At 34.1% G+C, this 27,927-nt stretch overlaps 3 protein-coding genes across 4 annotated transcripts; all 3 read left to right on the top strand.

The window, feature by feature from the left end:
• The first annotated feature begins 1,090 nt into the window (after positions 1-1,090).
• Positions 1,091-6,019, top strand: LOC101249962 (actin cytoskeleton-regulatory complex protein PAN1). 2 transcript variants are annotated; one of them, XM_004230263.5, is made up of 7 exons: positions 1,091-1,589; positions 2,096-2,658; positions 3,232-3,904; positions 3,980-4,080; positions 4,186-4,275; positions 4,836-4,963; positions 5,115-6,019. In XM_004230263.5, the coding sequence occupies exons 2-7, from the start codon at positions 2,122-2,124 to the stop codon at positions 5,257-5,259; spliced, it is 1,674 nt and encodes a 557-aa protein (XP_004230311.1). In that variant the 5' UTR covers positions 1,091-1,589; positions 2,096-2,121; the 3' UTR covers positions 5,260-6,019. The 2 variants fall into 2 exon arrangements, with proteins under 2 accessions (XP_004230311.1, XP_010313547.1); XM_010315245.4 differs by having other exon boundaries at positions 3,229-3,904.
• A 2,954-nt stretch (positions 6,020-8,973) lies between these two features.
• Positions 8,974-19,915, top strand: LOC101249681 (protein SEMI-ROLLED LEAF 2). Its single transcript, XM_026032874.2, has 20 exons — positions 8,974-9,317; positions 9,912-10,050; positions 10,405-10,479; positions 10,553-10,668; positions 11,217-11,331; positions 11,990-12,118; positions 12,254-12,301; positions 13,274-13,458; positions 13,593-13,789; positions 14,297-14,580; positions 14,648-14,797; positions 15,199-15,576; positions 15,694-15,843; positions 16,026-16,104; positions 16,185-16,309; positions 16,732-16,923; positions 17,086-17,226; positions 17,896-18,039; positions 18,999-19,205; positions 19,478-19,915. Exons 2-20 carry the CDS (start codon positions 9,916-9,918, stop codon positions 19,592-19,594), a joined length of 2,967 nt encoding a protein of 988 aa, XP_025888659.1. The 5' UTR covers positions 8,974-9,317; positions 9,912-9,915; the 3' UTR covers positions 19,595-19,915.
• Positions 19,916-22,122: 2,207 nt separating this feature from the next.
• On the top strand, positions 22,123-26,746 carry CLPP2 (Clp protease 2 proteolytic subunit). Its single transcript, NM_001347103.1, has 9 exons — positions 22,123-22,330; positions 22,433-22,552; positions 23,361-23,478; positions 23,583-23,675; positions 24,378-24,423; positions 24,575-24,647; positions 25,432-25,466; positions 25,562-25,650; positions 26,326-26,746. Exons 1-9 carry the CDS (start codon positions 22,212-22,214, stop codon positions 26,530-26,532), a joined length of 900 nt encoding a protein of 299 aa, NP_001334032.1. The 5' UTR covers positions 22,123-22,211; the 3' UTR covers positions 26,533-26,746.
• The last annotated feature ends 1,181 nt before the right edge of the window (positions 26,747-27,927 follow it).

The raw sequence follows: 27,927 nt of genomic DNA, 5'->3' as shown, positions 1-27,927 counted from the left end.
AATTTTTAAAAATAACGAATATTTTCCTTCCTTTAATAATATATAAAAAATTAAATTAATTAAAAAAAATCTTTCCCCTCACCCTCTCCCTCACCCCCACCTAACCCCATCCCATCTAACTTACTGCCCTTTTTTCTTCATCTTATTCTCTTCTTCTTCTCTCTTGTTCCATAATCACCATTCCTCTTCATAACAAAAAAAAAAATGCCTAACCCCATCTCATTTCGAATTCATCCACCAAATGTTTTTCTCTTTCATTTTCTTCATTATATGTTATTCCTTTGACGACTATTCCGATTTTATAAATATAATCGACCTTGATAAATTATTTTAAAATCAACAACAAAGAGAAATTAAAATTATATCAAATATTTTATAGCATTTCTAATAAGTTTATGAATGGTGATAGTTGCTCAATTGGAGTTATTGAAAATAAAAAAGTACAGATATTGGTCAATTTTTAACTCCAAATGTTTCAGTTTTTCTTCTTCTTGAAAATGCAGCAGACGTTTTGTTTACAAAAAATGAAAAAAAAAATCATAACAAAAGCAGAGAAATTTGAAGTTTTTAAAATGGTGGGTTGAAGGAAGATGAGTGTGGATTTTTTTTTTATGATTTAAAAGATTTATGCTTAATTAAATTAATTTTTTTTATATATATTTAGTCAATGCATGCCAAGTGTCAACAAAGTAGGTATAAATATTTAAAAAAAATAAAAAAATGCATTCACGTGCTCAGCAGCAGTGAGATACACTTACTTTGCCACATCAGCGTTTTGTGTTTAATAGGCCCATTTCTTGATAATTTAGGTGTTAAATAGGTATAAGTCCTAGTTCAGGTGTCTAAATGAATAATCGGGACAAGTTAGAGTGGCCGCATATGACTTTGGCCTATATTTTCTTAAATCTGTTTTTTTTCTCCATTAGACTTCTTAATTTAGTTTTCTATCAATGTTTTATTGCGCAAGTCTTTATTCTTATTTTGTAATTGTTACATTTTATTGTTCATTACAATTTACATATATGACTCCATGAAACTTTAGTCATTCTAACGTATCTATAAAAATTCACACAGAACACACGTGCGAAGCACGTCATCAGAAACTAGTTTCTTATACTGAGCAAATCATAGTTTGTGAAAAAAGATATCCAAATATCTGAAGAGCATCCACAAATCACAAATCTCCGTGTTCTTTTGATAGATAATTTTTTATCTTTTAACATGGTACGAATAATATTTCATATCAAATATATAATATTTCTAACAAAAATTAAGATAATGAGTTATTTTTAAATAAAATGGGAACTCATGGATCAACTTTGACATTTTAATTTTCTTAAAATTACTATGATTTGAATTTGAAATCATCCCAAAATATTCCCACTATTACAAAGGAAAATAATAAACTGACAAAGGAACATTTTGGTTGTGATTACCTCGGGCTGGGGAGCAAGAAGGTGATTGGGAAGTCGCCACGTAATTCTCTCAACTATACATCAACACCGCCGGTTAACGCTCATACCTCCGTCTCCGATCATATTAGGGTTCTTGAGGGTTTTTACCTCAAGGGCCCTGACTATACTCAGAAGGTAAAGCTTCAATCTAGGCTTTATTTTCTTGGTTCTTTGATGTATTTTCGAGGGATATTGATGATTTAGGGCGATATTTGACTAAAATTCATGGTGGAAGTTCTTGCTTTTAAGTGGAAAGAAGTTGCTCTTAGACTAGAAAGGATACTATGAAGTGTTTCACTTTATCAAGAACATCTTTGCTATTTTGGTTACATTAATCTAGTGTCTTTTTTTTTTTTTTTAATTTGGCATAAAAAATTTGGTGTTACTTCGCCAGAATCTTCTTGCGAGCATTTTGTTGAGAACAGATATTTGCTTGATGTCAATCTTTAATCATTGGTAACCTCTAAAATTGGTTGTTCTGTTTCAAAGGATTCTTAGCAATGTTAAGTGAAAGAAATTTCTACATATTTATGTATACACTGATCTCACTTGATAGAGATTAAGTTAGAGCTTTCCTGTTTTACCATGTATGTGAAGATTGGTCTTGCTAAGTCCTAATCTGCATCTTTTGCCTACTGCAGCTGTTGCGTGTACCTTCTCTATTTCTATGGAGAACTTCAGCGGTTTTGGGTTGGGCAACACATTTAGGAAACAGAGAACTGATCTATATCGGCGGCCTCAAAAGGAGTCTCAGTTGAATTTAAATTGTCGTGATAATTCATCCATTTCATCAGCACCACCATCTGATAGTTTGAGCAAATCATCTAGTTGTGATAATGCTGATTATGGTAATATTTCAAGAACATCTTATAGTAACCTCATTGAAGCTGAGGCTGCCGGTGAGTTTGGTGTCGAAGGTGGGAACTCTGGGTACTCCTGTTCCAGTGATACCGAGCAAAAGCATGGTCAGATAGATATGAGTAGATTTAGTGAAGGAGACCAAGCAACATCTCGGGTAGAGGATCCCAAAAGTGGAACTGTGATGTGCAGTAATCATTCTGGAATGCCAGGAGTAGTATCAGATGGAGCTGGGAATGACACCAAAGTCAAGAAAGTGAAACTCAAAGTTGGTGGTGTTACAAAAACAATAAACACTTCTGTCGCTGGATCCTCTTCAGATGCCCCTCAGAAATGGCAACCCAAGGTCATTATTTATTTTCCTGTTGTGATGGCTCCTTTATACACATTTGCTTTATGAAACTTAAGATGTGCATCATACTGATTGGGGATGCACCTTGGTTTAACGCTAAAGAAATGGTGCAGCATACAATAGGTATTTTTACTAGATGCTGCCTAGAAAAATGTGACCTAACTGGTCTTTCTTATTTATGAACTTTTCCCTAAGTTGTCTTGAATGGACTTGTCATATTGAAAATTTTCTAGAGTTCCCGTTGCCTGTCCATCAGCAATTTTTTTTGGCTCCTTTAGGTAATTTTCACTTTTTCATGGATGTAATATCCAAATTTGTCTACAATTTTTTAGCTCGTTTAAGTAGTTTTCTCCTTTTCGTGGCTGTAATATCCAAATTTGCGTGTTCTTTTTCCTTGATAAATGTCTAACATAAAAGCACCACCTAAGTACAAAAGAATTTGACTTGTCACCTATAAGACCACTTCCTCAGCAGTCTGCTGAAAGACTTCTGTTTAGATTCCTCAAGTTACAGATGATTGATGTCTTTTAGAGGCTAATTTAGGTTTCTTCTTATATTCCACAGCAGAATACAGGTGGACATCATTCCTCTTATAGTGGAAGGGCAATTGGCTTGCGAGGTATCCCCTGGAAGGATTTTGCTAAAACTGGTTTTGGTGTTAGGAAAGTGGATTCCTCGACGGATCAGTTACCTGGGCAGTTTGCCCCTTTGAAACAATTAGAAAAATATGAGGCATCTCATAAAAGCAAGTCTCTGCTAAAAAGACATTTATCAGGTGAAACATTTGATGATGAAGACACTGAGGATGATGATGATGATGAGATCCGTTTCCTGGAGAAGCTCAGGTCTTCCAAATATTCTGCGTGTTATAGTGCTGGCTATGAGGATGATGATGAAGTTGGATGTAGAAAAAAGCGGAAGATATCAAGGGTGTTAAGTCAAAGTAGCAAAGTTTATAGTGCAGATCTGAGTTATTACGATTCGCTTAAAGCAGTTAAAGGGATTGAGAAATCCAAATCTGAAAGAGCATCTCAGGGTTCGGACTATGAAGAGGTGGTGGTTTCTGATACTGAGTTAGTACCGAAGAAGAAGAAAAAACTAAAGGAATTAGCTGATATCTCAGTAGTTGAAAGGAGAAAAATGGCCGTGACTACTCGCCAGCAGGCACTTCAATCTGGAAAAGATATTTCTTGCAGTGCAGTTGAGTTTCCCCATAGACTTCCACCTGCACCACCTAAAAGTGAGTATCTCTCTTCTATGGTTTACATATTTCAACTGAGGATCAGCTGATAAATTTAGCGTAATCTGCTTGCAGAACAAAAGGAGAAGCTCTCTGAAGTGGAGCAGCAGTTGAAGAAAGCTGAGGCTGCGCAAAGACGCAGGATGCAAGCTGAAAAGGCTGCTCGAGAGTCGGAGGTGTATACATCTTACTCAAGTTTATGTGCTTATGTGTTTTCATTGTCCAAATAGTTTCCATACAGCTCTTACGTAAATGGTTTTAACGTATATAGCTTTTTGCAGGCTGAAGCAATAAGGAAAATCCTAAGTCAAGATTCTAGTAGGAAAAAGCGAGAAGATAAAATTAAGAAGCGTCAAGAGGAGTTAGCACAGGTGAGAGTACAAAACAAGCAAAGAATTGAATTTTTTTTAGTTTGATGTTTCCCCTCCTACTTGATAGTTTTTGGAAATTTCCCAAGAACTTGTTTTTTGGGTCGAAATCTAGCACACCTATTATCTTCTGTTTTCTACTTCTATGTTTTTGTTTTTAAGATTCTTCTTTCTTTCTTTTTTTAGTTTCTTCCTCCCTTCTTGCCATCTATATGAATACTTCCTTTTAGTTCATTCAGTTCTCAATCCCACTTTCCTTGGGTCACCATCCCCAGCAATGGCAAAAAGAGCTTCTTCCCCCCTTCTGCTCCTTACTCCTTTGGAAGAGTGTTGCACCGTATGTCTTTTAAAGTGTCTATGACATGCTTAGATGAGCACATCCAGATGTATGGCCATTTGCCCATTTGCATGTAAGTTTAAATCGTTAGGGCGAAGTCGCTGCTCTTTAAAGAGAGTATTTCCTTGTTGAGGAGCCAAAAGTTGCACTATTAAATTTTCTTCTGCACTTGTACTCTTTAGTTTGTATGTCACAGTTTTTCTTTTGTGCATAATTATGCATTCAGGAAAGAACTGGAGCAGCTTCTTCACTATCATCAAATGCTATCAGATGGGTTATGGGTCCTTCTGGTACTGTTGTGATATTTCCCAATGAGATGGGACTCCCAAGCATATTTGAACCTAAGGCTTGCAGGTGATGATCTGTAGGACTTAATGCTTATTCTTGAAGTTTGGATGCTCGAGGACCTTTTTCAATTATTCAAATCCTCCCAACCCCACCCCTTATTAAAATACTGATCACTAATTTATAAACCTGTTGATTTGGGTTTCATCTGGGTTTTCAGCTATCCACCTCCTCGTGAGAAATGTGCCGGTCCATCTTGTATGAATACATACAAATACAGAGACTCCAAATCAAAACTGCCTCTCTGCAGTCTCCAGTGCTACAAGGCAATACGTGAGAAGATTCAACATCTAAGTGCTTGCTGAACAGAGCTCTCACAGCCCTGATACTAATGGGCACTTGGACTTTATTTGTAGAGATTCATGTGGGAACTGCAAAGAAATGGTTGTGTTCCATATCATCATTGTGCCTATGCCCCGTTTACCAAGAATTCTAGTATGTGTAGAGTAGCTTCATAAAGCTACTAAATATCTCATAACAGAGTCTTTTGTCCGACTCAATTGAAAGTGGGATGAATCACACATAATCTACGGTGCACCTTCTGAATAGAAATGCTCTAAGAATTTGTGCTTGGAAGAGTGAACAAAAGTATAAGAAGAAACCTTTCTCGGTCACCTCTACAACCAATAAGATCAGGCTGAACATGGATGGAATTGCTGAGGGTGATCTCGACGATCCATTATTTGGTGACATTGTCCATAGCAGAGGTGGCGGATGTGGGTACATAGGGATAATTGGTATTCGGAACAGTCATGCTGCTGAGCTATGGAACTCAAGGATGAAAGTTTTTATCTAAACGTTTTGAAGTGGAATGTCTGTCTAAGCTGTAATGATGTGCTGAATATTACTCCGTTTGATTAAGTGCCTATATTCAATATTGTCACTCTTCAGTTCTTGTTCCTGGGAATATGTAAAGGCACACATCAGTATATTCCAGCTGAGAAATTGAACCCAAGAACCCCAATTCTAAATCTGTAAACTTTGATCTTAAATTGTAAATTAACATTCAGTTATGGTGTCGATCTTCTGGTGCCATTGGTATGGAAAAACCATCACCTTTTATCATCACATGGCTATGTAGATTAAAAAAGACGTGATACATAAACATGATCCTTAACTTGATATCCGTTGACAATTATGACTTTTAACTTTCGATGAGCATAAGTAGACACTTAACTTGTATAATATTGAGCAAATAAACACATTCATCCTACATGTGAACTTTGTGTCGTACATGGCATTCTACGTATATTATGTTATGTTGGACTACATGTATTATTTTATACAAATTTAAGTGTTTACTTGTGCTGTTGGAGGACGTGATTGTTCATTGAAGCCAATTAATTAAATATCATGCTTATGTATTATGCCACCAAAAAGAAGTCTATGTAACATACATTAGAAGACTGACACCAACTTATGGAAAGCTGAAAATGCCATCTTAAAGTTGCTGTACTATGACCTGCAAAATCAGAAATTACTGTGCTGTAGAAAATGATCTTCTATTATTTGTCCTTCATTAAGGTGGTCTAAAATCCAAATGTAGAATATCAAGTTATAATAATAATGTAAGCATCTGAGTTGTTAAGGACTTGGTCTAAACATGCATGTCCAACTTAATTAGTCAATCATTAGTGAGTTTTGTGGTCCAGGGGAATTGATGAGTATAGGTATCTTTCAATTCATGTCCTTGATATGTACATTTTTATTTAATAGGGTTGGCAATGGGCAGTTGAGGCCCATATCTAGGTTATATATCCTCTAGATTTACTATTATATATTTAATTTTGATTTAGGTGTTGATCAGTCGCAATCAATTGGTGAAATTAAAATTTTCAATAAAAAAATACAAATTTAACTAAGTAAAGTTTTGAACAATGTAACTTTTCAATAGAGTGACAACTCTGTTGCGAATTTTAAGCACCAACATTAAAATTAACTGCAATGTATAAAGTTAGGAACAATCACACTCATATACTATGTTGATTAAATAAAAATAAGAAGTCTCCCTCACAGCACATTGACTAGTTATTACTCTATCTAATTAATATAATAATGTAATTTGGCTGATTGTTCTTGGAAGTGTTTTGGTTAACAAATTTATAAACAATTGTGGCATAACGTGTTATTCACACTGATGTTTACTTGAGATTGACAAAAATTATTAGATAATTCATTAATCTTTTCCAATGGATAACTCTGATATTTACTAATCTTTTCATTAATTTTTCAATTAATCTTCTATTAGGTAGCAAAATCAACATTTGATGTGCTAGCAAAGAAAAAAACCGTTTTAATATTACTTTAATTAACATTATTTTTCAAGTTTAGGTTTGTGATCTTTATCAGGCAAAGGAAAAAGAGAAAAATAATTAGGTGGTATATTTGAAGATTGAGGGATAAATTTTTAATTTAAACACTTTTTTCTTTTTCATAATCAGTGAACTTTACGCTTAATATAAAGCAAAAAGTACATAGTTAACCTTAATTGTTTAAGTGACTATGTTGGATATAAAGGTTGTAACTAAAAAATACTAGTTATCTTATATACTTAACTTTTTATAGAAAAGAAAAAGACGTGTTTAGTTGTTTTTATCTACAAAGTTATTAAACATAGTACTAATATTGATTTGGATATTTCAACCAAATATATATTTTCCACTAAAAATTCTAATAAAGTTAAAAAGTACTCATAATTCAAAATTTTGCAGACCAGAAAAGAAGAATCATATCCATCAGAATCTTTTTCCTTCAAACCTCTTTCCCACCTAGAGAGATTTTTTTTTAAAATTTTTTTTGGAAGGAGATCATTTTTTTTAACGATTTGAAATAATTATTTAGGCTAAAATATAATGTCGTCGTTAGCTTAAAAATATATATTTTTTGGGACAGTTACTTCAAAACAAACAAAACAATCAATCTTGTTGTTGAACTATTACATGGGACAAGTTTGTTTTATATTTATACGTTTGGGACAAGTTAATTTACAGAGTTTCAGACAAAAACTTATATGGAAGATTATTGTAATAAATAAGTAATTTTTTAATTAAATATTTATTTTCTTTTTTTGAAATTATTAATTCTCGATTGAAATTTGAAATGATTTCGAGTTGTAATAACTAATAAGCTATAACTTACTGAAATGAAATTGAATCTGATTTTATTATTTTCCTTTTATCATATCAAGTCGTTAGAGTTACTAATCTAAATTTATTATTATTAATAGAGTAAAATGTAAAAAATACATCTTAATTTTTTTTTAATTTCATATCTAAATTATTGAAAATGTGAGTTTCATACATAAATTATCACTTACTTAGTTTGAGAATCATATCTAAGTAAGTTTGAGAATTATATCTCAATGATACGTGTAATACACTTTTTAATATTATTTTAAAAAGAATGCATATGACATTTCACATGAATAAAATATTACACATTGACAAAAATTAAATAAATTGTTAATATTATTTAAAAGTTAAAAATTGAAAGCAATCACTATCCTAAATTAATATGAAAAATTGTGATTTTATTGATAAATAATGCGAGTACAATTCTGTTTCTCTCTTGACTCTTATCTCTTTAGATTTTCGTATTTCAAAAATCATTAATGAAATATTTTTTAATAATTTATAGGCCGTTAATGACGTATTTCTCGATCTAAGATAATTTAGGTTTTATCTCCATTAACGAATTTGTTGGTATTTGATTGCCAATAAGACTACATGTTTTGATCTCACTTTGTGAATATTTTTTTTTTCAAGAAAATATAATATCTCATAAACTAAAATTTAAAATAAAGATGCGTTCAAATATCCTAATTGAAATTTAATTAACATTAAATACGTTTAAATTAAATATATATTTATAGAGTTTCACAAAATTTTAATATCTTTTTATCTTATTAAACGAGCCAAAAAAAAAAAAAGTTTGTTGGTCCAAAGAGAGTGAGTCAACAAGACCATTGAAAAAACAGTGATATGAAGGAAAAAGTTTGTTATATTTCAAAAATTTGAAAGAGAAATATAGATAGGGGGACCTGACCTGTGTTGGAAGAGGCGACAGACAATAAGGGAAAAAAAAGTCTCTTTTAACACAAATAAGTGACCTGACAATCACGTGATATCTCTCTCTTTCTCTTCCACTCTGTTACTCTACTAACCAGTCTTTGATTCTTGAACAACCCCATTGTTGTTTTTTCCTCCTTTTAAGATTTCTTCCTTAAAATTCACGCGCTTACTTTGTTCTTGTCTGGTTTCTTGACTTCCCATTTGCTCTTTCTATCAAAGTTCAAACCTTTGTTGGAGTTCTTGAAACCCCTTTTCACTGGGAGTTCCAAGATCTTCTTCTGTAGTTGAAGAAGGTATTTTGCTTTTACTTCTTTCACTAGTTTTTGCTGTGTATATTGTCCTGGTAATTCTTCCTATTCTTGGGTTATTGTTTGTTTTTTGAGTTTTGGTGTTATTTTTCTTGGGTTATTGCTCCTTTGTGATTCTTGGTGTTATTTTTCTTGGGATTCTTGGGTTATTTTTTTTTTAAATGTTCAATTCTTGTTTTTGTGAAGATGATTAATGCTTTCTCTGTCTTGTCATTAATGATCTTGGTTTTCACGCTTTTGGCCTCTGTGTATCAGATTTTTTTTTTTTTACTTTTGTTACCGTTTCTTGTTGGTTGATCGATCTCTCTCTTTGCTGCATTTTGATTTTGGCTTGAGTTTTGAGTTGGTTGTGTTGTGGGTTATTTTTGATTCTTGGTGTTATTTTTCTTGGAGTTCTTGGTGTTTTTTTCTTGGATTCTTGGGTTTTTACTTTTAAGTGTTCAATTCCTTTTTTTGTAAGGTTGGTTAATACTTATCTATCTTGTCACTAAGGTTGTGTATGTATGCTATTTTGGTTGGGTTCTTTTGTTCTACCTTTTATGACTGAGAAATTTTACTTGTTTATTCTGATAACTGAAGGAAAATGGGATTTATTTCACGGAAGTTATTCCCTGCATGTGGGAACATGTGCATTTGCTGTCCTGCTATGAGGTCTCGATCTCGACAACCCGTTAAGCGTTACAAGAAATTGCTAGCTGAAATCTTCCCTAAATCACCAGTAAGTACATTGTCTAGCTTAAACTCCACTTTTCACTTGTCCACTTTGAACTTCCCATGCTCATTCAGAAATACTAATAATTAAGATGAATCGTTTACTTTAATACCCATGTTAATTGATGTATTTTCGTAGGTGATTTAGGGAATTAAGTTATGCTAAGCGTAAAACACGGAAAAAGATACGTGTCTTTTCGTTGTTATGTTGAAAGTGACATGTAAAAGTGAATGGAGGGAGTAACTCCCTTGTTATGCTTGAGAATGCAAGATATAAAGAGTAGCCATAGTCAATCCATGAATCTGCTTTGTTGGTACTTGTGATAGCAACATTCAATTGCTCTGCAACTTGTGTATGCAGGATGGCTCGCCTAATGAAAGGAAAATAGTGAAATTATGTGAATATGCAGCGAAAAATCCTTTCAGAATCCCGAAGGTATTGGTTTTCTTCACTGCCTGTGGATGTAAACCCTTTCAGTAAAATTAAACATGTCGCTTTTCTTGATCAGATCGCAAAGTATCTTGAAGAAAGATGCTACAAAGAGCTGCGAAGTGAGCACATCAAATTTATCAACGTAATTGCTGAGGTGTACAATAAGTTGCTTTGCATGTGCAAAGAGCAAATGTGAGTTATTATTTTTCAATATTTATGACCATCTCAGTGAAGTATAAGAGTTTGAACACCAAGAGTATTCTCTTGTAGTATTTTCCTGAATATGATATAATGGAACTCAATACGTTTAAGATTTCCCACAATTATTCTTTAATTTCTTCTGGCACTTTTTCAATCAAAGTGTCAGGCTTAACAATTTAAAACATCTTCAAATTACGCACTGGTAGGGCATGCCATAATTTTGAGTTTGATATTAGTCATTACTAATTCAAGCTGCTGCATGTAATCAACTATTGCAAGTTTACATAATACATATAATTTCATTAGTCCTATATTATTCCAACCTTCTATTTGCTAGCCCTTCGTTAAGTCTGCATTGCAGTTGATGCGCTTACCGGTAGACTGATTCTGTAATATAATGCTTTAGATTCTCATTGTTTGGCAAAACCTATGCTCGGTAACTCAGAGATCATTTTATTTCGTAAAATGATAACAAGTTGGAGTAAGCTTCCACTTAATCTTCTAGGGATGTAATATATTACCGATTTGTGTGTCTGCAGGGCATACTTTGCTGCTAGCCTATTAGACATGGTTGTTGAACTGCTGGATGACTCTAAGAAAGATGCTGTCAGGATTACTGGTTGCCAGACCCTGACCAGGTTTATTTATAGTCAGGTGATTAATGAAAATAATGTCCAATTCTCTATTGGGGTATCAATTTGGGTGTGTAATGAGTAGTTTATTAAATCTAAATATGTAACAGAATCACATAAATTCATACCTTCATTAGATGTAAAAGAAAAGTCCTTGAATGTCTAATTGCATATTCTTTGCACTATGCTGTTCTGGTTGATTAAAGAAGCTTTGCTGATTAATTCACCTTAAAAACTTCTTTGGGCTCCAAAAGTGGTATTCAGTAATCAGTATTCAATATTCATATCTGAGCAACCTCAAATAAATATAGGGGAGTTTAAGCTAGTGTGCTTTTGTTAGTTGAAGCCATACTATAAAACTAAGTTATTTTGATAGTCAAAACTTTTGTTATTGAAGCTAAAGTGTGTTACATATGGTTGAGTTCTTCCTCTTACTTGTATAGATGAGCATGCCACTTTAGTTGTACAGTGTAAAGAGTCACTTCTAATCATCTTATGCATGTTAATCTGAGATGACTATCTGCCCATGTATGTTTATAGAATTTTTATTCCCCACGAATCTTGTATGTATAATTACTGCTTCCTAGTTATGGTAAACCCAGAGTCATTCTGCACTAGCTGAAGATTGACATTAGTTTCTTTTATTTCTAAAATTACTTGCCATCTTATTTTGGAAGCAGGTAGATGGAACATACACATATAACATTGAAACTTTGGTTCCCAAAGTATGTTCATTGGCACGGGAGACTGGTGAAGAACATGAAAAACGCAGCTTGAGGGCATCAAGTTTGCAGTGTCTTTCTGCCATGGTATTGTGAAATTACTTTTATGGTTCAGTCAAAAGCCATTGTTTTAACAATGCTTGCTTTATATGGCAGCAATTCTCCTCATACAAGTTTGCTGAATGTTTAGTCAGACCTGAGTAATTGAATCCACCTTTGCAGGTTTGGTTCATGGCTGAGTTCTCTCATATATTTGTTGATTTTGATGAGGTTAGTACAGTGATCTCTCTCTCTCTCACACACACACAAGATGTTCTAGTTCCTTGAGTTATTGTTCCCTATATTTGTAAACTTTACATACTCTTCATTTGCCAGAACATATTTCATGAGTCTTTATTGTGAGATTTGTGTTCCCTATATTTGTGAAAATTACATACTCATCATTTGCCAGAACATATTTCATGAGTCTTTATTGTGAGATTTGATATGAAGGTTATCTGAAATAGACAGTGATATGTTGTGGATATTAATGTAAATCTTGTATCCCATCTTGGGTGAGTCCTAAGAGTCTCTATCCTTTGATTGTTTGCATTTATTGTAATCGATTATATCAGATATTCATTGTCATTGGCTTTCAAGTGAAAAATGACACCAGTAAATAAACTGAAATGTTCGTGAACAAACTCAGCCAAAACACGAGCTTATTGTATAGCTCAATATTAAATGATCTGCGCTCAGTATCACCTCTTTCCTATTTTTCTTTGTGAATATGAAAGGTCTCCAATTCTTGCAGGGGCATAATCTGTTTTCTCTCTGTCTCTGCATGGGTTTTCAACTTCCCCAAGTCCAAGTGATAAAATAGGAGATTATTTAGTCCCTCAGTTTCAATTTGTTTGTCGTACTTTCTTTTGGTTTAGACAAGAAGAGTTGAGTTCAGTTCAAGCTTGAAGGAATGTACTGAAGTTGAGTATGTGCTTGACACGTGGCACATGGTAATTCTACTAAGATGCTGTGCTTGCAGTAGTAGTCAGACCAAGTGCAAGCATCTGTAAATTGCTTGGGTTGGCTCATTTACAACTCTTAAGAAAAAATGCATTGTCTTGTTTTCCCATTCTAGTTGGTTATTCTAGATTTTCTGACTAGGAATTATCCGTGTATGGATGATTTCTTCTCAGAATGTTGTCTTTTGTTAACAAATGACAATAACTAGCCATCATTGAAGTTCTATATCATTTTGTGCAGATTGTTCATGTGACTCTGGATAACTATGAGCCTGAAATGCATAATGAAGATTTTGAACGAGGGGAGGCACACCACAATTGGGTGGATGAAGTTGTTAGATCTGAAGGAAGAGCTGTTGGTAGTGAATTTGGTCCTCGCCAAATTAGACCCAGACCTGATAAGAAAGATCCATCTTCATTAACAAGGTTTGTGCCGCTAAATTCACTAAAAGTTTGGCTTTCTTACCAGATAATCGCGACTGCTGCTAATGCATTGATATCTCTTTTAATCACTTTATCTACCTACATTTTTATCTTTCTGCCTCAAATTGTTTCTACAGAGAAGAAATCGAAACACCAAAAGTATGGGCTCAAATTTGTCTTGAGAGAATGGCTGACCTGGCCGAAGAGAGCAGTACAATGCGTAGGGTGTTAGAGCCAATGTTTGTCCATTTTGACCATGGGAGGCACTGGGTTTCTCCACATGGATCGGCTGTGATGGTTCTCTCCGATATGATCTACTTTGTTGAAAGTTCAGGTGATCTGCTAATATACTGCTTCTTGAACCTCGGTGTCATTATCCCTAGTGTACTGATGTGCCTGCATTGGACAACTTTTCCTCTATCCTTGTCTTCATAGTGGAGTTCTTGGTACATTTTGTTCATCAGTGTACAGCTGTATAACCAGATGTCACTTGTGAAGCAGGTGTTTCTTTGATGGGTTTCCCATTGCATTTCTGCTCACTGCTCAGTATTAATTCTTCTTCATAGATATTCCTTTTGCATGTAGAAAAAGTTACTAGACCTGCTTTTTCCGCGTTGTGTTTTGGAGAATAAGGTAAATGACAAAACACACTGTAAATTATATTGCTTAAACTGGTGGGTCAATGGCTGGTATCTGTTCTTATATCACCATCTAACACTGTAAAAGTATATTGCTTAAACACTGTTTTCCTAGAAGTCATCATAATTCTATACGTTGATGGCACAAATATTTGAATAGACTTGATGACATCTAAATGTTCTTCATTCTTGTGAATTTTCAGGGAATCAACAGTTGATTTTAACCGGTGTGATTCGGCATTTAGACCACAAGAATGTGGCACATGATCCTCAAACGAAGTCTTATGTCATCCAAACTGCTACTGCTTTGGCTCGACTCATTAGATTGGAAGCTAGTCTCTCAGATGTACGATTTGTCGGTGACTTGTGCAGACATTTGCGTAAGAGCCTTCAAGCAACTGTCGAATCAGTTCAAGAGCAAGAGCTTAACTTCAATCTTGCACTTCAAACATCTATCCAAGAATGCTTCCTAGAAACTGCTAAAGGGGTAATTTATGTTAGTTAATGAGTGGTTTTGATCGGCTATTTCTGATATTAACAGGTTTTTCCCGTAGATTGTTGATGCACGACCACTGTTTGATATGATGGCAATGATGCTGGAGAAGTTGCCCTCTCTTAAAGTGGTTGCCAGGGCTACAATGGGATCATTGATCATTCTTGCTCATATGATTTCATTAGCATCTGTTGTTTCACGACGTCAGCAGGTAAGTGATTGCCTGCTTTGTCATCCATGTTGGGTCTTCTTACATTGCCAGCTAGCTTGGTTGCCGTTATATATTTCCTCCTTTTAACTTTAGGCTTCTCGCACGTTTATTGTCTGTTTTGAGTAATCATGTCTGAGGTTAATGAATAAAATCTTCACAGAATGTTGGATGTGAATAAACTCTTCACAGAATGTTGGATGTGATTTGTTCTTTCTATGTATTCTAAATGAAATGGATATATTACCTGTTGTACATGATTTCTTATTTTTTTATGGTAACTGGCAAGTAATATCAATGGGAACAATGAAATTTTCTTGTTGAGTTGATTTATGTGTTCATCTTCTATATCATTTGCGTTTCAACAAGATTATTTTATATTTCATTATCTTAAATCCTTTTAGGTGTTCCCTGAGGAGCTGTTTGTTCAGCTACTGAAAGTGACATTGCATCCAGACGTTGAAATACGAATTGGAGGACACCACATCTTTTCTGTTCTCCTAATCCCAAGTTCTAATCATATTAGACATGACATAGCCAACCACACAAGGAGATGGAATGCAAACGGCTCATCGACATTTGTGTCAATTACTTCTTTACTTGATAAACTTCGAAAGGGAAAGGATGGAATTAAGTTGAAGGAAGGACAAGTTATTCAAGATGACTTGAAGGCGAGAGACAATGTTGATGAGGAACACAAGCAGGGTTGGGCCGTTAAAAATTCACCGAAGTTTCAAAAATTTAGTTCTATGATTGATTGTACAGCTGGCTTGAATGAGGGTGTAAGAACATTACTGATTTAACTAATATACTTTCTTATTCTAGTTTTCCTTTCCTTCTCCTTTTTGCATTTTCACTAATTTCTGGCTCCACTGAAGGATGCTTTTTACTTGATCCAGGAACCATATATTCTGAAGCTAAACAAGGATCAAATTGTCCAGTTGCTGTCAGCCCTCTGGCTACAAGCCAACATGCCAGATAATGTACCTGCAAATGTTGAAGCTATAGTTCAGTCATTTTGCTTGACACTTATTTCTTCACGTGTCAAGGTGAGCATTCAGGTTATTCACATTCTGATGCTACCCCCCCCCCCCCCCCCCCAAAGAAAAAAAAACTTAAAAAAAAGTCTGAAAGTCTGAGTAAACACAATTCCAGGCAAGGGTTATGTGCTTCCTCTAAACATCTTTGTATCTAATCTATGCTCATGGTTGTCAATTTTCTGTTGTTGCAGAAAACCAACCATAACTTACTGATACACTTTTGTCAGCTTCCTTTATCACTTATGAAGTTATCCTTAGACCCTAATAATGGTAAGGAACTGTAATTTTTGCAGCTAATGAACTCATGGTTAAATGCTAAAAGTGAATTACAATTACCTTGTGTCTTTCAGGATTGTTTCCTCCAGCATACCAGCGTTCGCTTCTTGTGTTATCAGCTGCCATGTTAGCATTTTTGGCGAAGATTTATCAGATAACTGACCTAAGTGTTATACTTGAAACATTGCGGGATTTTGGTGTGAGTACTCCCTAGGATAAACTTTCATTGATTTCAGTTTAAAGTCATGGCTACATTTTCTGTTACGAAGAATTAATGCAAACAAGGCGGTTTTATCTTGCTTTTTTCACTAAAAAGAATCTTAATTGATAAGATATTTGCAACATTATGGAATAGTAAAGACTATTTTTCTGTTGTTGAAAAAGTTCTGATTGCTACATTATGGAAACAGAAGAATCTTCTGTTATTCTGTTGTTGGACAAGCTCTGATTCCAACATTATGGAAATGGACTATTTTTCTGTTGAACAAGTTATGATTGCAAAGGTTTTACTATTGTTAAACAAGTTAGAAACAACATTTCATCTCTACTACCACGTTTGTTTAATAAATTTGTTACGACATATTTTGTTTGTTATTGCTGTTAAAATCCCTCCATGTTCAGGTTGATCCTTTTCTGGGTATCAATGATGGTTATCAAGTGTACCTGAAGCCTCACGTAGATGTGAGAAAATATGGTTCTGCAGCAGATAACGAAGCAGCTGTATCATCACTATCAGAATTGCGGAACAAAATTCTAGAGTGTCATGAGATAATAAAGGACATCTTAGTTAAAAGTTTGTCTAGCATTGCAGAGGTACTAGTTGTCTTGAAAATTCAATTTATACTTCGTTATTTCTTAACTTAACTCCAGCTCTCCCCTGCCAGCAACAAAAAAAGGAAAATAATGGCAAACGGACTTTTTTTGTCCCTGGTTCTGCCTATTCGTGCTTACTTATTCTTTTGGGTTGTGCCTTAGGTTGAGGCAGATGACATATTCAAGCAGCTGTCGGAGGATTTCACACCTGATGATACTTTCATTTTTTATCTTAAATCAATGGTTGGCATGGATCACGTCCAAATAGGATCACACTCCAGAGATTCACCTTCGTTTGATGAGGTTTGCTGATTAAGCATTCAGATGATTCTCTGTGGCATGACATAGATGATGGTTTAATGTTCATCATCATTTAGTACTCCCACCCCTGGTCCAATTTATGTGGCACTTTACTTTTACTCCCTTCATTTCATTCTACTTGACCCATGTTGACTTGACGCTCCCCTTGAGAAAATATTTATCAGGGGTTTATCTTACTAAATTAACCTTATTAGTCATGCTTTGGAAATCTAAATTTGACTACTAGTATTTTATGTAGTTATTTAATGGTAAGGGTAATATTGGAAGAAAATGATAAATTTTTCTTTATTTGTTAAAATAGACAAGTAAAAAGAAAAAATCTATATTAGTTTTAAGGGCCAAGTAATTTGGATGGAGGGAGTAGCATGCCCTTAAAAGAGAATGCCACCTTTTCTTTTTACCCTTAGTGAGATTATTTATAGCCACATAAGTGTCTGGATTGTTTTGGACACGAGTTTCAGCAGACTTTTCTTTTTTTAACTGTGTCCAGTCAACAAGGCCCTATAAAATGGGATGGAGGAAGTACCAAGCAAATCTGTCCCTATCATTCCCTAGTTTAATGCCAGTGTCTGCTAACAGCTTCCTTGTTAATACATGCTCTCATATTGCTGAATCACAACATCTTTATATGTTTATTGTGTACTGGTGCAGGAATGTTATCCAAGCTCGTTTGTAGAGGATTACAAAGTAAGTGAATCATCAATTGCTGACATCACCAGATTTGTTCCCAGAATTCCTATGTCTCCATCTCCTTCGATGTCTCATGTTGTGAGCATTGGACAGCTTCTTGAGTCGGTAATTTTCCCCACAACCCTTATATGTGTCCATCCACATGCATCTGTCTATTTGGCTATTTGCCTTGTGTGCCCCTAGAGATGAGCTTGCTTGTAGAAGGATTATATAGTCAAGGCAAAATAGTTCGTTATAGTTGTAAACAAGATCTAGGGAGGTGTGACTAATAGTTGATTTTCCTGTTTGATCCGACTATCGCCACATTATTAATGAGAGTGTAAATCCTTTTAAAGAAAAGGAAACATCTTTCATGTACTCAATTGCAGAGGTAACTCGCTATTTGCAACAATGTGTCACATACTACTTAAGTGGATGCTGCATGATATCACTTCTCTGCAAACAGATTTCACCTCTTATAGCAATCTTAAGTTGTGCATGTTTTGAATTGTTGCTCAATATATGAAATTTTGAAGAAAAAAAAATTGAATTTGTCGTTAAATGTATGAATTTTTGAAAATTTGTTGATTTCTCCCATATTTGATCCAATTTAAAAGCAAAGAAGTCTCTCATCTGAAAGTGTGTCAAGATGATGTGAGTTAAATCTGCAAAATGAGAAAATGTGAGTTGAATCTGAAACAAAATTGTTAAATTTCTGCTTAGTTTTGTACCATCGTTTCTATTTGCAAGCTGGTCCTGCATTCATGTATGTCTACAAAGTTAGCTTCATGTTTGCATCTCCTGTCAAGTTAAATAAATGGATTACATCTAATATTATTCTAGGTCCTTTGCCTGCTTTTTCTCCAAAATCAGTTTTCACAGTTAGGTTTATTAAAATTTGAAGCTAGACAGATAAAACTGCACCGATGATATGAACAAAGTACAAGTATTCATAGTTTTGTTTGGTCCAATGTATGAAAAGCAGACAAATCACTACCGTAATGATCTTTTACGGGATTTCAAAGAAACAAGTCAATCATAAGCGTTCTTCTTGTGTTGTTCCTTAAGTTGGTTTCTTTTCTCAGGCACTCGAGGTGGCTGGTCAAGTAGCTGGTTCATCTGTTTCAACTTCACCTCTTCCATATGACACCATCACTAGTCAATGCGAATCTCTTGGCACAGACTCAAGAAAGAAACTCTCTAATTGGTTAGCTCATGAAAATCATTGTTCAAAAGCAGCTGGTATGGTGTATCCTGCCTGCCCCGCAAATGGTCCATCTGCACTAGCTAAGGTGATCTTTCATTAACTGTCTTCTCACTAGATCTTCATGCGTGTTCTTATTTTGATTCCCTAGACAGAGAAAGTTTGAGCACAAATGTGATCTCAGATGATTTAATTTCTCTTTGTTTCCGGTGTAGAAGTTGTTTTTGTTCTTTCTTCGAGTTTTTAATTATGCCCCTTACTATGCCATCAATGTACGTAGTCTAGACATTTTGCTTACTTGCATTTGATTTTGATATCCATATGGTATGTTTTAACGTCTGCAACTTGCGTTTGCTGCAGATACTTCAAGAAGATGGACCTGCTAAAGGACCGCCGTTATCAAATGAATCATGGCTAGCACTGAGGCTACCTCCTGCAAGTCCTTTTGATAACTTCCTCAGAGCTGCTAGAGGTTAGATCGATGCACGCTATGCAACTGCACCTTAGGCTGTAAATGACATCACATTGAGCTATTGATCGACTAGTAGGTTTAGCTAACCCTTTTGCTTTAATTCCAACTCTGGAGCTGTCATGCCCCAATTATCAAGTGTTTGTATTTCTAAGGTGTATGTTTGTTGTAGCATTGTTGTAAAGTGCAGTATTACTAAGCTGTATTTAATTCTAACTTATGTTAGTCGTCTGTATCTAGGCTTGCTTTACAGCTCCAGCTCCTCTGCTCATTTCAAATCTGTCTCTTTACAATTTGGATGCAGTTTCAATTTAGATGAAGTTCTCTTATGCTTTTTCTTTTGTTTCCCACCTGAGCCTTTGGAGTTCGACTAAATTCAGGTTAGTGTAGAAAAGTCCCACATTAGAGGGGACTTCATACACTTTCAAGTCCCATCTTCAAACCTTCATTTCATGATCAACTAACTTTTGGTGTGATATAGCAATACTAAAGTGATACTTATGAGATCAATTTTTTTTTTCAAAGAGCGACTTATTCATCATTTTGAATTAATTTGTTGTGAATTTAATTTTATACATGTTTGATACAGTCATTGTGACAACGTGTGTCTGAAAGTTTCATAACCACTGCAGTGAAGTGGTGTTATACATGTATATTGACATGTAACGTTTAGATCTCATTTACATGTCATATAACATTACTTTTGTTGTAAATGAAAAGAAAATATTTGTTAAATTGAAAATATCAATTGATTTTCTTATTACATTAATTACAATCTGAAATGGCAAACATCAATAGTGAAGTTATGAAAACACCATCAATAGACAGCATTCACTGGCCTCCTCGCTAATTCTCATTTTTGGTTGTTAAATACATAAATTTATTTTAAAATCTAAAAGCTTTTATGTCCAAATTCATAAACAAAGTTTAAAAATTTAAATCTCAAAATTTCAAATGTGTAAACATAAATTGAAATAAAAGCAAATGACGTATATATAATGGTCACCTAATATTGAGTCATTATATAAAATAAATATAATATATATGAACATTTAAACATGTTTAACATGAAATATATATATCACAAATTGCCAACCATAGAATAACAATTCCTTGAAAGAAATCATTAGTATAGATATTATCATGAAAAAAATAAAGCTGTCAGCAGTAATCTCATGCCATACGCATACTCCCAATTAATTATCAAGCTTCTTTTTTACTTTGACAAACAAAATCTATGTATGGTGTCGGGAGTCCATATTGGAGTTCCGACTAAATTTGGATTGCGTGCAGGATCCATTCGTGAATGGCGCTCCCAATAGAATTTTCTCTATACCAAGGGCTCGAACTCGAGACCTCTGATTAAGAGTGAAGCACTTACACCACTGCACTAGTAGCTAACTTTTATCCTATTGCATGTTCAAGAGATTGTGAATATGTATTCTTGGGATGGTTTTCACCTGACAGAGAAAAGGCTATAGACTATTAGTCAATCTAAGTTCAAACATTCATCACAAATGATCAAATAATATATTCAAATATAATCATTCACACTTTTATTTTTCTATTTAATTACTATTTTCTTTAGGTTATTCTCACTGTTTTTATTTATTAATTGTTTGCAATGTCTTATTAATCCTTTTTGTAATACATTTTTGTATTGTATTTCCTTGGTAAAGATATATACTTCAATTTATGAAAGATCTTTGTGATTCATTTGTTTGTCTAAGGGGTGAACTTGCTATGATTTTGAACATTTCGTCTAATAAGCTTGTATTGAATGGAAAAGTATAATTTAATTATACAATTTTTATTATTCTTCTATGAAATATATAATTATATATGCTAACTAACATCATGGAGGATACTCGCTATCCTACTGCAAAAATGTATTTTAACTTGAGTGATAAGAATTCAATAATGTTAAAAGTATTTTTATTCACTTGTCTAATAAAATTGATAAGTTTAATAATTTTTTTGAGATTTTATTTGTAAAATTAATCGAAAAGAGCCAAGCATACCTTTAAACTATTCAAAATATATCAACTCTATCCCCTTGTTACAAAAGAATTATACGTGATAAAGTTTATGTCGTCAAATTTAGATAGAGTTTAGTTGAAATCAACTGAAATAATTAAAAATGTACTCATCTTCAACTTCGCAGACAATGGAAAAATAACAGTTATAACATCACAAAAAAAGTGAATAAATAAACAAATAAATTATTGAACTTAAAATCAAAGAGAAATTTTAAAAAATTCTACTTATCTCAAAAAAAAAATCAAAAACTTTAATAACTACTAGTTTATTAGAAAGTGCATATTTAATACGAAAAAATTTAGAAACTATGAATTTGATAAGATTCGGAAGTTGAGTTTAATTTAATGGATTTTTGTCCTTGTAATAAATTAAAAATACTGAATAATAGTATTAGAAATATCTAATGACTATTTACTGAGCGGCGCACGTTAATTGGATATATGCTAAGTTGCGCTGGGAGCGCCGTTGTATATCTTTCCAAGTTCGTCATTCTCGTAAATTGTTTACTCCAACACTCAACTCTTTAAATTGCCCCAAAAAAACCTATCTTTTTCCTCTTCATCTACACCAAACTCAACCCCCCCAATGGCTCATTCTTGCATAGCCACAACTTCATCTCTCTCTAAATACAATTCCGCAATTTTCCCATCTGATTATTGCAATATTTCTCCCATATCTCTACAGTTTAAACGTCTTTCTTTGAGGTACTGAAATGGGTTTGTGTCTTTTTACTTGTATATGTCGCTAATACTGAGTATTTCCCTGAAAAGTTTTGATTTTTTTTTGTGTTTTGGGTAATTACCCAGGAAAGTAAAGGCTGTTGGGAAAGTGAAAAGTAGGGGAAATAGCACCGTCAAGGCTGTGTATTCTGGAGGTGACTGGGATTTAGCAAAGGCTTCACGTTCTTCTGGAATTTGGTCTATCAGGTTCTTATTCTTTTTCTTCCCCCACCCCCCAAACCCAATCTTTAAGGTTCTTGGTTGAATTTCTTGGTAAATCTTGAAACTTTTTTGATGTTTTGTTAGCTAGAAATTTTCTAATTTCAGAGTGGGAAGGATTACTTTTCTTGGGTGTTATTGTTAGGGTTTCTTATGGTTGATGAGTGGATAAGGGGAGTAGGAATAGGAAATCTTGGGGTTAGGCCCAAATTTAGCTAATTAAGTTTAGACACTGCTAAGAAAATCTTGGGGTGTGCCTGTCAATCTCCTATTTAAGATGTTAATTTGACTTATCGACCTTGGAATGTATAGAGTTTGTTTCTTATAGACCTAGCAGTACAATATTAGTAGTAGAAAATGAAAATACTAAAGGGAGCAATGAGAAGTTAGTTTGATACCAAAAACATCATGTAGAGGCACAAAATTGAATAGTGAAACAAATTTTGAATTATTGGAAGTCATGAAAGTTGCTTGTCGTAAAGTATATAATAGGATTGTTAGTGGTGTCAAACATTTTGCGATACCCCGTTATGGCAAAGTTCATATAAATTGAGACAGAGATAGTATTTTCATTACTTTAATCTGTATTTTCATTTGTCTTCTTAAAAAGAATTGTTTAAGTTTCCTGAAAAGTAGATAGAAGGGTGTATTCTGAGGTCATCTTATGGGAGTAAACGATCCAGATTTATGGACTTGTGGAACGCATAAGTTGTAAGAAATCATTGTTGATGACTTAGTTGCTTTGTCATCTTATCTGTTATATCTTATGCTTTTTCCTTGTTACCGAGTTTTGCAGAGATGACGTGCAAATACCATCATCACCTTATTTTCCTACATATGCCGCCCAAGGTCAAGGACCACCGCCAATGGTACAAGAACGATTTCAGAGTGTGATCAGCCAGCTCTTTCAATATGTAAGAATTTGTTTCTTATGGCAGATACAGCATTCATCACAAAGTCACAATGTACTTGCTAAAATTTTAACTTCTGTATTATTATTGTTATTATCATCTTGTAGAGGATCATACGATGTGGTGGAGCAGTTGATGATGATATGGCTAATGTCATAGTTGCTCAGCTTCTTTATCTTGATGCTGTTGATCCCACAAAGGTATATTTTCAAGAGCGCACTTGTTTTCATCAGATAGACTTTGGTTAAAATATTAGATGTTTCAATTTCGAGGAGATTCTGCATAAGGCAGTCCTTTGGTAGTATATATCATCTTTTGTATTTGTGAAAATTGATCCATCGCATTTGTTTTCTAAATATGATCTGTCTAGTGTCTATTGCTTAATTGCTTGAGCAACTTATGAATTTCTTTCCTCTTTTACACAATGGAATTTTCAGCATGTCATGTCATGTTAATTGACATGCCAGCATAACTTATATGCTTGAACTAGCCTACTGAGGCCGTAGTGCCCCAGTTGTGCATGAACCAAATGAGTGAAGAAAGGTAAGGCCTAGGTGTGAGACAGTGTGAAAATTCAACCTTTTCCTCTCTTTCTCTTGGTCTATTCTTACAGACTGATGTAGTTGGCAACCTACATACCTTTGACTATATGATGCCTTTTGATCAGCTTCCTATTTAATGAATAAAACATTGCTTTTTATCGAACAAGAAAGAATAAACAGATGCTGCTATGGTTTTATGTATGCAGCTCTGCTTCTCTTGTGACCTTTGCAGGAGTATCCCTTTCCAGTGTAGCGTTTAATTCTTAAACTGTTTTCCCTTTTCTTAAGTGCATCCTTTTATTTATATTTTACACAGTTTTCTTTTAATTCAACTGAACACCTCTTTAATTTACTACACAGGACATTGTTATGTATGTCAATTCTCCAGGAGGGTCAGTAACAGCAGGTACAACCAAGTGTTTCCGGTCAATCTCATTTTTTTGCTGTTTACCATAGTTTTTTCAGCTATTATCGTAGTGTTGAAGTGTTATAATCAGATTTTACGGTCTACTTAAATGCATGGTTTATCCATTGTAATGCACCTATTATTATTTCAGGAATGGCTGTTTTTGATACCATGCGACATATTCGACCCGATGTCTCAACTGTCTGTGTTGGACTCGCTGCAAGGTACCTGATTGATTACTTGTGTACCTGTGTGTTTCACTTAGAAGATGATCTTTCATACATTGTTGTTGTGTTGCATATTTGTGTGAAAATCACCTTTGCTTAACCCATGATAGGACTACATAGCTTTCCAGTGTAGGTTCTTTTATTTGTTTATCTATTTGATTAACTTTCCAATTCCTTTCATTTATTGCCATTTTTTGCAGCCTCCTTTCATTTAGGTACTTCACACTCCTCTATTTTGGTGCAAAAGTTCACCAACAAAATATTTGAAAATGTTGAAAATATTTGAAAATGTTGGGATTAGATTTGTTGTTCCTTCTTCTCTTCCTCTCTCCTTAATTCTGCTATTCCTCCTGTTTTATCACCCTTGCCCCTTTTAAGCCCTGTGCCAGTTCACTTGAAATCAATTTCCTGGGGACTTCCTTGCATGGAGAAGTATACAATGTCAAAGGAGCTAGTCTGATATAATTTTATTATGTTTGTTTGTATAATGTGTTATTTGATACTATTTCCATGTTGATGTTACATCGCTTTTACAATCCACCTATCTTTCACGCAGCTATTTCCTAACCTTCTTATAATTTAGATGGGTGAGTGGTGGAACAATTTACAAGTCTATTTCAAAAAAGTTTTTGTAAATTGAGATTTCATATTCAGTTATAGGTGGAATATATGGAGTTTGTTTTACCTTTAGTACCGTAAGGTGATTAGCTTAGCCTTTTTCTTTTTTCATGGAATAAATAAAGTATCTTGCTTAGCTAATTTATGTTTTGCGGCACTGCAGTATGGGGGCTTTTCTTCTCAGTGCTGGCACTAAAGGTAAGTCGAATAGCTGATTCAAGGCTAAAGTAACTTTCTTTGTCCTATGGTTCTAGTTTTTGCTCTTAACTTTTGAAGTTGTTATCACCTTGAAGGGAAGAGATATAGCTTGCCAAATTCAAGGATAATGATTCACCAGCCTCTAGGTGGTGCTCAAGGTGGTCAAAGTGATATAGAAATACAGGTAATAACTCACTCTACTGTATGCCACAGTTTCGCATGCCAGAACCTCTGACCTTTGAAAAGCATATATCAGTCTGCACAAGGTGCTTATGGACGACTTTGTCCCACAAAGAATGCATAGAAATACTACCTTTGAATAATGCACTTGTGATGGAAACTTCCAAGTTCCAAGTAATTTTCCAGTTCTTTGTATGTTTAGAGGATGATTAATACAATAATATGATTATCAACCCCCAAACATAGTGGGTATGATTATCAACCCTTGGGATATTACCATCCAATCCCATAAAAAAGCTATCTTTTGTAACTGTTCATTTAGAGAATGCTTCTAGTTCAAAAGATATTCCTTAAATTGTTTGGGGATTGAGACAAAGTGGTAGTGGTATGTAGTTTAGACAATTTTGCGATGATTAAATTAATTTTCCAATATTCCAGCTAAGCTTATGTACTCTAGTTAGTCAGAGCTTATAAAATTTTGTTTCTCCTATGGAATAAATAACTCAAATGTAGAACTTCACTTCACTTCAATAGGTTAATAATTTGAAATAGTTATGTGAGATCATTTCTACTTTTCATGCTTAGAAGCTGAGGCATACATAAATGCATATGCCTGTTGTTGTATAACTTTAGTTTGCAACAAAAAAATACTTGGAGCTAAATCAACAATAATGTCCAGGCTAATGAGATGTTGCATCACAAAGCAAATTTGAATGGTTACCTTGCCTACCAGACTGGTCAAAGCCTTGATAGGATTAATCAGGATACTGATCGTGATTTTTTCATGAGCGCAAAGGAAGCTAAGGAGTACGGGCTAATCGATGGTGTCATCATGAATCCAATGAAAGCCCTTCAACCACTTGCAGCAGCTGCTGAACAATCGTAGTTGTATTGCAAGGAAGGTTAATTTTCTACCTATCATTTTGTTTCTCATTAATACACTCGTCTTTAGAGATTGTAATTGATTTTACTAAGTTGGGTAGACACAACATTCCTGCTGCCAGGAAGAAAATGTATGCCAAAATTTTTACTTGTTGGGAAAGAGTGTAATGTACCTGCCCAGATCTTATATAGATGTTTCCTCATATCAGCAATTCTTTACCCCATGTTGTTCATGTTGTGTTTCTTGAAGAGCACGATATTAATGTTTCGAGTGCAATAATGTCAGTTGAAGAAGAAACACACACACACACAGAGGAGATTATCTTGTATAGTTTACAACTCTTATCAATCTTTACAAATAAACATAAAAAAGGTATCAAGCGCCACATTAATACAACAAATTGCATATCTTTATGTTCGTTTTTATAGAGTAAATGTGTGTGAGATTATAAGCTATCAAATGCACATGTAATTTATATAAAGAGTTTGCTAGATCTAAAAACGAATTGTTCAACATAGTAGTCTTTTTAAAAATCTTAGTACGAAAAGGTAAAAACATGTGTTTGGGACAGATGTTAAGGATAAAGTTTGAATGAAATATGGCAATTGCATGAAATGAAATGAAAAACGAGAGAACAACATAGATCCATATTTTGCGGAATGGAACCTTACAATTTCGATATTCATCGTATGATGTAGGGTCCTCCATTTCTCTTTTTATTCAGACATCAAACATACTTAGGCTGTCTTGTCCTTTAGTTTTCATGTAATCCACCCAATTGCTTCTATGACCCATGAGTCAAACTAAGTAGGCGTTTGGTTCAGGTAAATATCATATCGTGATATAAAATTATGAGATGGAATCAGTGTTTGAATATGTAATTTCACGCTGATTTCATTTTTATGATTTTGTGTAATGAGATGAAATATCATATTCTCCAAAAATTAAGATGTGGAATGTAAGATTTAGTGTTTTAATTTAATTTTGAAACAAATTCATCCGTTGAAAAAAGTTTTGAAATAACAAAATACATAAATGTGAGTTGTAACATTCTTTTGTTTTAATTCTACGTTATAAACTTTTTGCAAGAAGCTTTTTTAATTCTATGTTATGGATTTTTTGAAAGATGAGTTTTTCTTTAAATTCATGAACCTATAATAAATATAATTTAATTAAAGTCTTTTTCTTGCAAAAACTTTTGTCCTATAAATTGAGTTTTTTTTGGTTGAAAAGAAAAAACATTCAAACAGAACTACTTTCCCTTGAAAAACACTTGTGAGACATTAATCAAAAGGTGAAATCAGCAATTCAATAATAAAAGAGCAACATTCTTGAGTGCTACTTGTTTTGTGACTTAGTTGAATCCCGAAGATAGAATTGTTATTTATTCTTCCTATC

The sequence above is a fragment of the Solanum lycopersicum genome, chromosome 1 (genome assembly GCF_036512215.1).
Source record: "Solanum lycopersicum chromosome 1, SLM_r2.1".
Lineage (NCBI taxonomy): Eukaryota > Viridiplantae > Streptophyta > Magnoliopsida > Solanales > Solanaceae > Solanum > Solanum lycopersicum.
This window is presented reverse-complemented; position numbering and strand designations above follow the sequence as displayed.

What these genes read in the sequence shown, in the direction of transcription:
- LOC101249962 (XM_010315245.4), top strand. Translation starts at nt 2,122, where the DNA reads ATGGAGAACTTCAGCGGTTTTGGGTTGGGCAACACATTTAGGAAACAG. An exon ending in TCCACCTGCACCACCTAAAA is followed by an intron (nt 3,905 to 3,979) that starts GTGAGTATCTCT and finishes ATCTGCTTGCAG; the next exon opens with AACAAAAGGAGAAGCTCTCT. An exon ending in AGGCTGCTCGAGAGTCGGAG is followed by an intron (nt 4,081 to 4,185) that starts GTGTATACATCT and finishes AGCTTTTTGCAG; the next exon opens with GCTGAAGCAATAAGGAAAAT.
- CLPP2 (NM_001347103.1), top strand. Translation starts at nt 22,212, where the DNA reads ATGGCTCATTCTTGCATAGCCACAACTTCATCTCTCTCTAAATACAAT. An exon ending in TTTAAACGTCTTTCTTTGAG is followed by an intron (nt 22,331 to 22,432) that starts GTACTGAAATGG and finishes GTAATTACCCAG; the next exon opens with GAAAGTAAAGGCTGTTGGGA. An exon ending in ATGCTGTTGATCCCACAAAG is followed by an intron (nt 23,676 to 24,377) that starts GTATATTTTCAA and finishes TTTACTACACAG; the next exon opens with GACATTGTTATGTATGTCAA.
- LOC101249681 (XM_026032874.2), top strand. Translation starts at nt 9,916, where the DNA reads ATGGGATTTATTTCACGGAAGTTATTCCCTGCATGTGGGAACATGTGC. An exon ending in GTTTGTCTAGCATTGCAGAG is followed by an intron (nt 16,924 to 17,085) that starts GTACTAGTTGTC and finishes GTTGTGCCTTAG; the next exon opens with GTTGAGGCAGATGACATATT. An exon ending in ATTCACCTTCGTTTGATGAG is followed by an intron (nt 17,227 to 17,895) that starts GTTTGCTGATTA and finishes GTACTGGTGCAG; the next exon opens with GAATGTTATCCAAGCTCGTT.